Source organism: Mirounga angustirostris, unplaced genomic scaffold (assembly GCF_029215605.1).
Source record: "Mirounga angustirostris isolate CCGP_5_RB_7025 unplaced genomic scaffold, mMirAng1.0.hap1 SCAF_7, whole genome shotgun sequence".
Taxonomy (NCBI): domain Eukaryota; kingdom Metazoa; phylum Chordata; class Mammalia; order Carnivora; family Phocidae; genus Mirounga; species Mirounga angustirostris.
Genome location: NW_026991715.1, coordinates 11131462 through 11145261, shown reverse-complemented (window position 1 = coordinate 11145261; position 13800 = coordinate 11131462). Strand labels below are relative to the sequence as shown.

At 47.2% G+C, this 13800-nt stretch overlaps 1 protein-coding gene across 1 annotated transcript in view; it reads right to left on the bottom strand.

Moving 5' to 3' along the window:
- The window catches only part of KCNN2 (potassium calcium-activated channel subfamily N member 2), a 154044-nt gene extending 142845 nt beyond the window's left edge, over positions 1-11199 (bottom strand). The window contains exons 1-2 of the mRNA XM_064595581.1: positions 9854-11199; positions 9125-9220 (exon numbers count right to left, since the gene is read on the bottom strand). Coding sequence (XP_064451651.1) covers positions 9125-9220; positions 9854-11128 — 1371 coding nt within the window. The 5' untranslated portion in view covers positions 11129-11199. The remainder of the gene's footprint in view (positions 1-9124; positions 9221-9853) is intronic.
- Positions 11200-13800: the final 2601 nt, after the last annotated feature.

The window sequence follows — 13800 nt, the reverse complement described above, 5'->3', positions numbered from 1 at the left end:
CTCAGTAACTTCTCTCTTAGCAATTTTTCCCTAAGAAATCATCAGAGGGGCTCACAAAAGCTCATCTGCAACAGTACTCATTATAGAAATGATTTTAGGGGCGCCTGGCTGGCTCAGTAGGGGGAGCGTGTGACTCTTGATCTCAGGGTTGTAAGTTTGAGCCCCATGCTGGCTGTAGAGACTACTTAAAAATAAAATCTTTTAAAAAAATGATTTTAAATAGGTTTTTTCTACTTTTTAAGTGTCTAAAATAAGGGAAAGGATTAAATTGATTACAGCCATAGGACGGGGAGAAAAAAATTGGATTAAGAATGTTTCATGGCGGGCACCTGGGTGGCTCAGTCGGTTAAGTGTCTGCCTTTGGCTCAGGTCATGTTCTCAGGGTCCTGGGATCAAGTTCCGCATTGGGCTCCCTGCTCAGCAGGGAGTCTGCTTCTCCCTCTGCCCCTGCCCCTGCTCGTGCTCTCTCTCTCTCACAAAAATAAATAAATAAAATCTTAAAAAAAAAAAAAGAACATGTAATGGCATGGGGAAATCAACAGAAAAATCACATGAAAAGAATTCCAAATTTCTTTTTACAGATATATAACATATATATATAAACACACACCATCTACTTTGTGTAAATACATTAGAACAAAATAATAATTATCTCTAGGTAGTGAGACCACACTGACATTCTTTCTCGTGTTTCCTAGGTTTTCCAATTTTCTAATATGAATAAGTTATCAATTGTATAATCTGGAAAGGAAAACGAAATTTTTAAGAGGAAAGGCATTTGGTCACGAAGCCTACATCGCAATGCTTAAAATAATAAGCCCATCCCTCTTTTTTCCTTCTTGGATATTGTTAACAGACGGGGAGATCACAAGATTACAGTTCTCACGGAATACGGAGATTCAGCGAGGGATATGACAGTCCTCGTGACATTCTGGTAGAGGAATGTGGGCTGCCTGATAGTCAGGGTTCACAGAGTTGTCATTACTTGAAAGGCGGTACCAAATATCATGAATGAGCAGATGTGTCACAGCAAAAAAGGCCCTACTTCTGAGCTCTGACCGTGGTTCATGAACTCTTGCCTTGCGGACAGGTTCCCAAGGTCCATTTTTCACACTCACGGCTTAGCCAGAAGCCCGGAAGAAGCGTTAAACGCGTCAATGGCAGGTGTGTGCCAACCAGGTAGGGCCGATAATATTGCCATGTTTCTGGAACAGAATTTAGCGCTAATTTGGGTCTTGCCAATGGAGCAACTCTATAATGAGTCCATACACAGCATTTTCCAAAGCGAAACAAGTGTTTGTCAAGTAAACACTGGGATTATGATTCAAATAACTCTGACAGGCTGAAACCCGGGTCTGAAACCAAGATGCTAGAGAAGAGGGTCCATAAAAGTGAAGCCATACACTAGGTTCCATAACAATTTTACAAGTCTTACTTGGCAGTGGTTCGCGTGAAGCGATGACCATTGTAGACCAATAACGGTGGGTATCACGTAGCATCTTTGAGAAAGGGAGGCAAGAATCCCATCTGAAAGTCCTGGGTACCTTTCTAACTTTCTAATCTGAAAAGGGAACTCAGCAAAACAGAGTTAAGGACAGAAGAATACGATCAGGGAACATTGTAAGTCTGGTCAGGAACGTTCAAAGAAACTGGGACTATTTAATTAGGAGGGCATTTAAGGGGGACTAACCAACGTTTAAATGTTTGCTCTGTGATTCTGCAAAGGGGGGGATCAATTTATTCTGCTATACTGGAAACTGCAGTCTGTCTTCTGTCTCTATCACTCCACTGAAACTGTGTGTCAAGGTCAGCAATGACCTTCAATTTGTCAAATCCTTAAGGCACTTCTCCACCCCATTTTAATGGGCTTCAAAGCGTGTGATACATAGCACCTCCCACCCCAACACTGCCACCTCCACAGCAGGGACAATTCATCCCAACTCTTTTTGCTATTCCTCCTTTACACGACCTATAGATGTCCCAGGTTGATCAACTCTTGACCTTCTTATCTTTCTTCTCACTCAATGACTTCATCAATTCCTGTGGCTTTAAACAGCCTCTATGCTGATGGCGCCCATTTAAATTTCCATTATAGACTTTTCCTCTGAACCCTAGCTTCCCCTGTATAATCAGAAGCCTTTCAAATGTATTCTGCCAGAACAAACCCCTGTCTCCACCTCCTCACCCTTCACTGTGGGTCTTCCCCTCTTGGTACCATATACTCGGTTGCTCTGACCGGAACCCTTGGATCCATCTCTGTGACATCCCTTGACCTCACCTGTCACACCCCATCCAGTGCTAGGAAGCCCCCACTCTACCTCCAACATGGGTCTCAAGTCAGACTTCTCTGCATCTCCACCGCTATTACCCCAGCCAAATGAGCATCATCTCTCACTATTAATTGGCTGGTCAAGAACTTTTTGGTCATCTCCAGGCCAGTCTCCTCAGAACATCTCCTCAGAACATCAGAACAAAAGGTCCACCCAAACAGTATGTTGGATCATGACTCTCCATGCTTTAAATAAACTCTTTATTGACTTCCCCACCCTGTGCTTTGCAAAGGAAAAAAAAATCCCCAAATCCTTATCATGGCCTCAAGACCCCTCAATATCAGAATCCTACATCCTCTCTCACTCCACCCAGGACCATTCTCTTGTTCTCCCCCTGGCTTGGGCCACACCGGTTTGCTCTCATTTGTTTAAGTGCAGGAAACTCCTTTTGGTCACGAGGCCTTAGCACAAATTGTTTCCACAGACTCAGAATTGCTGACAATGTCTTTTCTTGTAGGTCTCAGTTTCAAAGTCAAATCCTTGGAGAACACTCCCCCCGAGGACCCAGTTGGATGTGTAACCACCCCTCCTTACCTCCAAGTATTTTTGATCTCAGCCCTTTCTATCCCTTTATGACACTGATCACAACTTCCCAGGACTGTGTTTCTTAACATCTGCCTCTCTCCTGAACCCTGCGTCCTATGTTGCAAGAGGCAAGGGACCTTCCTGTCTTCTTCTCCGTCGTCTCTGCAAAGCTCAAAACCTTTTAACATGTTGAGCATGGAAGGAATAAAACCAGGCTTTACCTCAACCTAAAGAAAATCTTCCTAAAAGTAAGAGTTGTCTGGCCTTGGAACAGACAGCCTTGGACGGGCAAACTGCCTGCCAGTCGTGGGAAGAGGGTTCAAGCAAGAAAGTGGGTGACCACTTTTATCTATGACATAAAGGGATTTCCCAGGCTGGGTGGGATACTGGGCCAGATCATTCCCTCCACGCACTTTCTAGTTTCATAAATAGCATTCGTAAGGAGTTTCAGGGTAAAATTAGACTCCCAAAGTAGCAGACATCCTATTATTTTTTCTTGTGCGGAAATTCATTCTCAAGTAGCCCCACAAAACCACTTTATACCCTGGCCAGAAGTAACTTCCTGAGGTTAAATCAGTGTAGGCTCCCTCTGTACGCCCCACCAGATGTGGTTTGGGACAATGACAGCCCACGGTGCCCCTCTTTCCACAGTGCACAAAACATGGCCCCGAAACACGCTGGCAGACCAAGGAAACCCATTTGTGGTAAACCTAAAGTTGCACTCTTCCACTCATTTGTGATGCTGGTCTGTAAACACACCAGGATATCACTTTATTTAGCATCACACCCATTAATAATGCAGAGATCTTCACACGGGCAGGCAGGGAAAATTAGTCCTGAGTGATTTCGTTACTACAGTGTCGACACGAAGTCAAAGGGACTGAGAGTCCCATTACAACCGATGCAGAAGCCACTGGCCACAGAGGTATCAGCCCTGGAGCTAACCAACAAGGCAATTCAGGCAAATTTCCCACATCCCCATCATTTGGAGTCTCACAGTTAACCTGCAATTCTCATCTATCTCGCTGACGAGAGCAGAGACCTAAAAGACCAACGAAGATAGCCTCCTTCTACTTTTGCAGCTTCCTCCATCTGTAAATTTTTTTAAGTAAAAAAATTAAAGTGTGGCAACTATTTGCCTCTGGTGGCCTCCTTCCAAGGACTGTTAAATTTGTTGGCAGATCAGATAAAGCACCCCCAGAGATCACACGTTGTTGCAAATAAGCCTATGAGGCCGAGTTTGTCCTTAAATTTTTTCTCCAAAAAATTTTTTTCAGGCAAATCAACTTTTTAGACTTCAAAAATCCAAAGATGTTTAAAATTCCTTTTTTATAATATCCAGTGTTAACAATACTGTGGAGGAATAATGTGTGGGGATGCGGGGAATGAAAACTCTTCTGGAAGGGCTGATGGGCAATGGGCCTTCCCTTTTGAAACACAAATGCCCTTGGATTCAGTGATCTGACCGCTGGATATTTACCATATGCGTGTACTCTAATGAGCAGTTTAAAATGAGTATACAAGCACATTCATTTGTAGTACTGTGTATAATAGCAAAAACCTAGAACAATCGAAATGCCTATGAGTGAACCGCAGTACATCCATAAAATAGGATCACATGCAGGTGCTAAAAGAGAACGAGACAGGTCTCTATGTGCTGAGGAAGCAAAACCTCCCAGATAGATCATGGAATAAAAGACAGCTTTCTCTGTATCTAAACACATCTAAAGATGCAATTCTGAAAACTGTAGAGTATATGAGAGACTTCAAAGTTGTTGCCCCTCAGAAACAGGTCGGAGAGGTTAGAGAATGTGACTATCACGTTTCTTTGAAACTCTTCCGTACTGTTTATTCTGACTATATGTGCTATTATTGTATTCATAAGAATAGCTAGATGCCATAGTATCTGCATGGCCTGGAAGCATCTACTTGCTCTCTGTAGGAGTGGGAAAGGGAGCATTCTTTCCCAAGCTCCACAAGGCAAACCAGAGTCCACTAAGTGGGTGCCTCACCACTCCTCTCTAAACAGAGCCTTCAGGCGTTGCTAAGGCCCTTGCCCTCACTCATTCCCTCTTCCTTTGTGCGGCCTAGATGCATGAGTAAAGAGAAAGTTTAATTTCTGTTCTTCAAGTTTTAGATCGATGTCCTCCATCACTGAAAAGCTAAGTTGAAAGAGAAGGAATTATCCCATTGCAAAACATACCAAAGAACAACCAGTGTTTCCTCTGATGCTATGTATTACATAATTATATTATTCCCAAGACAAAATAAAAAAAAATGTTTAACTTTAAAGTATGTACCAGACATTCTTCCAAATCCCATGAGAACAAGGCAGATCAAGGTCCAAGGGGTTATCTTTCCTGATTTAGAATTTTGTATTTGTCTCTCTCAAAATACTACACAACTATGTCAACTAAAATTGCTTCCACATGAGAAATTCAAGTAGACTGAAGTTGAAAAGATGGAAGTGAAATCTAGATTCAAATTTTCTGATGTTGAAGACCTTAAAGGGTATTTGAACTTGACTGTGTACTTGCTCCATCCAAGACATACTCCCAATCCCACAGAGAAGGAGGAGAGGTAAAAAGGAAAGTGACAGGACATCATGCCTTTGTTTTTCCTATTATTTGACCTGAGACATGAGAAGGAAAAGTCACTTATTTAGTATCAAGTGACGTTTCCAAATCGTATAAAAACAATCTCTAGAGTGCTTTTGCTTTGTCGGAAGACCGTGATACATAGGCATTTATTTCTTTACTCATCATTCATTCGTGGATGAGATTTTTTTGTTGTTGTTTATTTTTGTTTTTGTTGCTTTGGCTTTACTAATGGATATAGAAAATAAAGCCAAATGTCTACTGGAAAAAAAGTCTAACATCTACTGAGCTGAAAAACCGCTCCCACTAAATCTGATTTTGTATAAGCATTCTGACAAGCAGACATACAAAGTGACTTCATTTTTGGTTGGGGGGCGGGGCATTCAAGTAATTAGTGAAATGTACAGACTAAGACCTGGTGCACTGAGCTGTCTGTGGTACTGAAAAAGGACACCAAGGCTGCAATGTACTGAGCTCTGTTCTTTCAAAGCCTCCTCATCGCACTATTTTAATTCAGGCACTTCCGACCATGACTCACCTGAACAGTCTTATTTTGCCAGTGTGTATAAACATTTTATAAAAGGTCACACTGACTTACTTTCCAAGGTTCTCCATGGAAATGTCAGGGCCTCCCCAAGCTTCGTTAAGCCATTCCAGTGGACAGAGAGCCAGAACCTTGGCTAGGACACTTTGCCTGAACGCGGTGAGAAATCCTACCATGGACCAGAAAGCCACACTCAGCTAGCTCTTGCTACCCAATCACCACGTTGGTATGCTAAACAGAAAAAGAAAAACTGTCATTTTAGACAACATGCTACATCCAAACACAGGCTCTGATTGGCAATAGAGTTCTTCCACTCAAAGCTACTCAGTATGTTTGGAATTGTTAACAGTAAACTGAGAAGTGCCTTCTTGCTTAAAACTTATGAAAGAAATACACCTACAGCAGTAACATCAATAAGTAAAAAAAAGGGGGACCACAGTGCATCTTTTTCTATATATAGATACATATGCCTGTGCACTTAGTTTCACTGAGCTTCAAGGTCAACTATTTTGCCAATATGGCTGACTCGAATATCTGGATAAGTTAGTAAGTGTTTTTCTGGTGCCTGACTTCTAGCTCAGGGTCCTCAAGTTTATTTGGTCCTCTTCCACTTTATATTTTTGTAAAAGCATCTCAGATAAGCATTTGGAGCTTCAGCTTGAGAAAGAAATCCCCCTTGGATAAAACACTGAGTGAAAAAGCTACAACCAAAACAAATGAATGACACTACCCAAGCATCGATTTTGAAATTTATGTGTGGATGGTTTAACAGAAACTATGTATCATGTAAAATAAACCCAGTTTTAAAAAATCTAACATTCTGGGATATTTATATTGCCCCAACAGTAAAGAAATTCACGGTGCTTACAAGTTTTAGGGGAACAACACATGTCCTTATTTTTGTCACCAACCCTATACATCTTCTAATCAATAGATCCATGCATTTGTGCAACAGAAATAGTCCTCAAAATGAGCCAGCAAGTGGAATTCCAAGTGTGAAAAATCTGGAAAAATTTGAGTTCCTGTATTTTTATTAGTTTCTAGAAGTTTCAAGAGTTCTAACATGGTATCAAAAAAATTTTAATAATACATAACCTTTGGCTACTCCTCGCAAACTCCTATAAGTTATCTCAAAAAACCTCCCAATAATTCTTAAAAAGCCAGTGTTTTCAGGAAGACGCTTTGCTCTCGATGGGAATACCGTCCAAAGTCTCCCCAACGAATGCTTGTTTAGCTGTGCGCTTTTCAGAAGGACCGAACGGCGGTATGAAAGCTAATGCTCAATAAAAACACCAGCAAGTTCTCTCTCCAGCTGAATGAAGGAAAACCACTCCAGTCACCAAGCCAAAAAAAAAAAGTTGTTTTAAGTTACTTGATTTTTAAAAATACCTAAGATTTTACAGCAACCTTTTAAATTTAACCTATTCATCAACCAAACTTGTAGAGAGAAACCACAAGCCAAAAAAAAAAAAAAAAAAAAAAGTGCTCATGTTTCGGGGCCTCTGGCCAAGTAACAGAGCACAGTAGGAAGCTATCTGGACTAGAAGCTGGAGGACAGGACCTGGTCACACTCTGCCCTGTTTAGCTGTGCCATCTGGCAAGCTACTCACCTCTTCTGACTTTGGGTTCCCCGTCTGTAAACTGAGTCAAAGGACCATTCATTCTATTTTGTTCCTCCCAGCTCTAAGTGTCTGCTCTTGAAGTCAAAGTGAGAAGACGCACTCATTATGGGTAAGCCACATTTTAGCATCACTTAAGAATATCTGAAAGAATCTCAGAAGCCCAGGATCACAAGCCCCGAGTTAAAATGGACCTTCCTGTAAATTATTAAGAAGTTAGAGTTCTAGTGTGTGTTCGCCTTGTTTTGCCAAGGCAGTTTGATTACTTACCTCTAAATAGTCTCACTCTTTCTAATTCTCATTCGCTAACTTTCTCCCTTTGGAAGGATGCCGTTCAAAGTCTTTGCAAATGTGAAAGTAAGATGAAGTCATTCTCCCTGCTCCTTTGGGGTTGTGCTTGCCCAATAGTTAAAATTGGTTTCTTCCATATTTGGTCCGTACTTGCTAATGACTAACCTCAAATTGATTTAACGTAATTAATATTAAATTATTTAAATGGCAAGTTCTATATGATGTTTTAAATTTAAAGGCAACTCCTAACGGGAAGCACCCTAAACTGAAGGGTTTAAGAGTTCCAACAAATATCCAACAACAGCTCCAAAAAAAAAGCAGAAAATACGTATTAGTGTAAATTCTAAACTGGAAAATCCCAACCTTACTTCATTTTTGAAAACTCTAGTTATTTTAATTCACAAACCTTAATATTCCTTTGACTGAAGGCTATAGCAAAGTAAACAACTCCAAAGACGACCCATGAATTTTATATGAGTATTCTGAAATTGTTAGTAATACCCAAATCCAACAATAGAGTTCCTGGCTGCATTTAAACAAAACATTTCCTAACAAGACTGCTCACAAGGGCAGTGGCCTTTGCTCTTAAATGACTTTTTTTTTAAAGGGCAACGTAATGATTGTAGCTAAAAATCTACCAAACCACCACATATACAGAATTTGTATTCTAACCTTAGGATGGATTTTTTTGTTTGTTTGTTTGATCAATGTCCGGGGATATAGAAAGAGTCTGAGTTTTTCTCATGTCTCATTTACGTATCTTAGCTAGGAATATCATGAGCCTATTTTCTTCTCTAAGCTACATTATAGAAGATGATACACAGGGATGGATGGACACTATCTTCCATAATGACGCACCCAGGGGGAATAGGTGTATCAAACAAGAATTTGCCTTTACCCTACAGATGAAGGCTAGTACCTAATTGGCCTTAAGGAAAACAAATGCAGGGGCTGATTTAGAGAAGAAGATCTACCTGAAGAAGAGAGGGGGAAATCTTAAGGGTTTAACAAATACAACCCAGCCTGTTTACATGCTGCACTGTTTTGTTTTGAACTTCTTGAAAGAACAGGTTAGGTGCCAAGGCAAGACTACAGCGTGTGTCTTCTGTAACCTCAAGCAAGGACAGGAGGGTTTGGGGAAAAAAAGCTGCCTTGCGCTTCTCCAAGCCGGTGGCAGCAGCGCTTTGGGTCATTCATAAATAGCAGAATCTAAGTTACCTGTATTTCCCTGGCGTGGTACACGATGATCAGCCCGAGCAGGATGATTGTGGAGAGACTGATAAGGCATTTCAGAGCTAAGGAATACAGTGACGCCTGCAACACAGTCAGACAGAAGCACTTTTAAGAAACCAGTACTTTTAACCACCTTCCAGGGACCCCCTTCCCCCACCCCGGGATGGGGGCCAGTCAGCTCCCAGACAGCGAATGTGAACTCCCAGGAGGAGGAGGAGGAGGAGAGCACCTGTCTTGGCTCTGTGATCTGTCAGATCACTTGGCCTCAAAGGGAAGTGAGAGGGGAGCAGGGCAGGCGGATGGCCAGGCAGCGGGTCCGCGCCATCACAGACTCAAGCGCAGATCCCGGCTCTGCAAACCCAGAGGGAGTTATTCCTGAGTTTAAGCGCTTTGGTTGAAAGGGGCCTCCTAAATCCCGAGCACCTGGAAAGCAACAGAGCATGCTTTCCCCCACTGACTCCTGGAACCATTTATTTAATGTGCCCAAAGGCGCTGGGCACTCACTGCCTCCAGAACTTCGGCTCCCTCTCTCGAGTTGCCTCGAGGCTTAGGGGTGCGCGTCTGAGCCGTGTTCGCTGTCCCGGCGGGCACCTGCGACCGTCCCGGGGAGGCTCGGAGCTGGCAGGCAGGGAGTTCCCCCCGGGGCCCATCCCAACCACCCGGCGTCCGGTCCCCGCGGCCCCGGAAGGCTGGGCAAGCGGTTCGAGCGCCTACCTTGTCGTAGGCGCCCCACGACAGCTCGGTCTCGATGACCATGACCACGATGCCGAACATGCCGAAGATGAGCGCGTAGTCGCTGAGCCGCTTGCGCTTCTCGAACAGGGCGCGCCGGTGGCCCAGCTTGTAGCCGATGTTCTGGTTCTTCTTTTTGCTAGACTTGGTGCCACCGCTGTTGCCATGCCCGCCGCCGCCGCCGCCGCCTCCAGCGCTGCCGCCCGCTCCGTAGAGCGCCAGGTTATTGGAGTTGTTGTGCTCCGGCTTAGACACCACGATCTCCGGGGCTGAGGACGAAGCGGCGGCGGCGGCGGCGGCGGCGGCTGCAGACGGGGAGGACGCGCCGCCACCTCCTCCGACGGACGCGGGCGGCTGTAAGGGCTGCGCCTCCGAGTCCATCTCGTGCAGGTTCCGGCGGGACGCGCTCAAGTTGCTGAGCGGCCGCATGACGCCCCCGTTGTACCTGCAGCTGCTCATGGCTATTTCGGTGAAGGGGTTGCTCTCGCGGCGCGCCTGGGGCTGGTGGTGCTGGTGGTGCGCCGGGGGCGGGTGGTGGTGGTGGTGGTGCGAGAGCGGGGGCCCGGAGCCCAGGCTGCCGAGGCTGCCCGTGGGGCTGGCGGCGGGCTGCAGGCTGTGGCACTGGTGGTACTGGGAGGCGGACGCCGGCTGCTGCGTGTACTGCTGCCGGAGCGCACTGGCATGGCTGGACGGCGTCAGCTCGCTCACATTGAGCTGGCTGCCCCGGCGCGACGAGCAGCAGCAGCAGCACGACGAGCCCGACAGCGGCGAGGAGGCGCGGGTCCGGAAGGCGCCGCCGGGCGAGGAGGTGCGGAGCAGCAGGGACAGGTTATCCCCCGCCCCCGCCCCCGCCGCCGGGACACCGGAGGAGGCGCAGCTGTTGCACCGGAGGCATGGGCTGCTGCCGCCGCTGCCCGGCGGCTGGTGCGCGAGGTGCGGCTGGTGCTGAGGCTGCGGGACGGACGCGAAGGGCGCGCACGCCTTGTCCTGGCTCTGCTGCTGCTGCTGGCAATGCAGGTGTGAGGAGCGCGGCGGCGGCGGCGGCTGTTCTGAGAAGAAGCCGCGCTGGAACTGCAATGGGGTTTCCATGTCAGGGCTGTTAAAGCTGCAGGGAGACCAGGCGGTGGTGCACCCTGCGCAATGCGTTATGGTCGGGAGCGGGGACTCCTGCCGCTGGTGCGAGGAAGGGCCCATGCCGGCTCCGGTAGAATCGAGGCGGCGAGTCCGATTGGTTGGGCGCACCAAAACAATGGGCATGACATCACCTGCGGGGACCAAGACTGAGTTTGCGGCGCGCGCGGCTGAGGGGAACGTGTGTGTGTGAGCGGGAGAGATGGGGAGGAGGCAATCTGCAGGATGAGAACCCTGGGGTGCGCAGGCCAGGGCAGGGGGAGGGCGGCGGGGAGGGCACCTGCTGATTGGGAGCGCCGGTGAGCACCACCGGGGATGGGGAGCCCCCAGGCAGGGCAGCCGGGCTGCAGGGGTAGGAAAGAAGAAAGGGGCGTCCTTCCCTCCCTCCCTCCCTCCCTCGCCGCCGACCCTCTAGCTAGTGCCGGACGCGCAGTCTGGATCACCTGCGCCCGGCACTGCAGCACGTTGGGCCACCCCAGCCGTGGGTCAGGCGCGGGGACAGTGCGGAACCCCTGCCACTTGCCCGCCCGCGCGCACGCCTCGTAGGGCTGCACAACAGCAGCCCCCTCGGCGCACGCCCACCTCTCCCTAATCGTCCCGCGGAGAGTGGGCCGCCGGCTGCCCGCCAAAGAACTGCGGGGGCACCGGCTTTGGGGAGAAAAAGTTTGGCGACTGGCTACGCCAGTGCAGCAGGGCTTGGGGAGAACCCCGGGGCCTGAGCCCCGGTTTGGTCGCCGCGAGTTCAGGGCGGGCCCCGCGCCCGGATCATCCCCAGTCGCTCGGCTCCGGCGCCCGGGAGTCGAGATTGGCTGCGCCGCGCTCCGGCCCGAGTGCGCTGCGGCGCGGGGAGGGTTAACCGCCTCGGCGCCCGGGCCCGGGGAGGGTGGGGGCGGGGCCGGAGGAGGGGATCCCCACCGTCCGCGGGAGGAGCCCGCGCGGGCTTCCCGGGTTCCCCTGGCGGGGGCGGAGGGCTTTCCCAGCTACCGCCCGCTCACATTTGCGCCTCCTGCGGAACATGAGGGGCTGGCGCCCCCGGCCGCCGGGTCCCCGGGCTCCGGGTCTCGGGCGCTCAGGCCCTCCGGCCGCCCCAGTGGGTAGGTCCGCGGGCTTCTCCGGCGGTGGAGGGCTGGCTTGCTCGAGGGTCTGGGGTCTGCTCAGCGACCGCCGGCCACCAGCGCCGCCTCTGTTCCTCTTCCTCCTCCCCACCTGCAAAGCACAGACACAAAGCAAAGCCGGGTCACAGATGCGCAAACCCCGAGCCTCTCCTCGGCCGAGCCCCGACTGCGGCGGCGGGTGGGAGAGGGGCCTGGCGCGGGCCGAGTCGCGTCCTTCGTTACAGCCTGGCTGGGAAATTTTTCATAACGAAAACCCCGGCTGAGTGTCCACTCCGGGGCCAGTGCTGGAGTTTTGCTAGGGTCAGGTATAATTATTTACTTTCTAATAAACCAATAAAAACTGCATTTTGTGTCTCACGAATTTCCTGCAATGTGTTCTTCTCTTAGGGGATATACCAACACAAAGCGGTAGGGGACCCTTTTCGAGGATTGTTACTGCTCTCAAGTGCTTCTCCTTCGTATTTCTTTGTACATTGAAATTCCAGTCTCCCCGAAAAGGACATGGAAGGAACTAGCCAGCTGAATATCTGTTTCCATTGTAAATCGTAATCTGAATGCATGATTTTTATGATCGAGATTATAATGACTTAGACCAAGAAATTAGAGCGTAAACAGATCACCCTCATTAGATAATTGGAATTCTCAGCTGGATCCAATTTCTTGATATTCTACTCGGCAGCTGCCCTAAAGTTGCTTACCAGGTACCTTGTCCTAAGAGTGTGTGTGTGTGCGCGTTTTCAATACCATGGAGTGAATAATTCATTTTAGGCTATCTTTTGGACGTGGGTTAAACAATTTTAATTTTTTGTACGTGCAAGTAAACAGATCCAGAAGAAAAAAAAAGGACAAGGTTGCTTTTAGGCCCATAGCCCTCCACCTAAGATAATGAGTACTCTCAGAAATTTTATTTTTCAATAGTCTTGGTCAAGACTAGAATTTGAATATGGAGTGGAGCCAGCATTTTATGTTTATACGCTGTCCTGATTTTTGGCAATTCAATAAAACTTGTTTAGAATTATGAAGCTCACTGAATCACTGGGGTAGCTGAGTAGATAATGCAAGAATTGCGAGGTGCATGGCCATTAAAAACAATTCTAATGTGCTGAGTTTGAAATTACAACGAAGGCTTCCAAATTAAGTTATTCACCTTCTGGGGTGAAACAAAATTCAACTCAGGCACAAAAATCATACATTTATTTTCACTATATAACACATTCTGTAGGCTTCTGCTAGTCTCTCTATGCAGCTGAATTGAATGAAAAGTTTGATTCCTCTTTAAAATTAAAGTCAAGAAGTATTACCATGGGAAATTAATACTTTCCTTAGCCTTTCATAAATTTAGATGGAAAATGACATAGATGCCTCCCCAAATATCACAATTGTTGCCAGCATCCAGTTAGATACAAGGTTCTAGAATGACTAAAACACCATAAGTAACAGCTACATTCTGTGTATCAAACTGACTTTCTCAAATAGCAAGTTCAAGACTTCAAATAGAGGTTGCATAAACAAAATAACAGGGACAAAATGTTGTATCTTTTGCCCTGTATATCTCTGTGCCTTGGTCCGGGATTACGTGCAGTACCATTAATCATGTAGAAACAATGTTTACTAAGATTTATGACAATGATGTATGGAGTTCCCGTTACTCACAAAGGGGACTCGGGAGAATGGGATGCACAG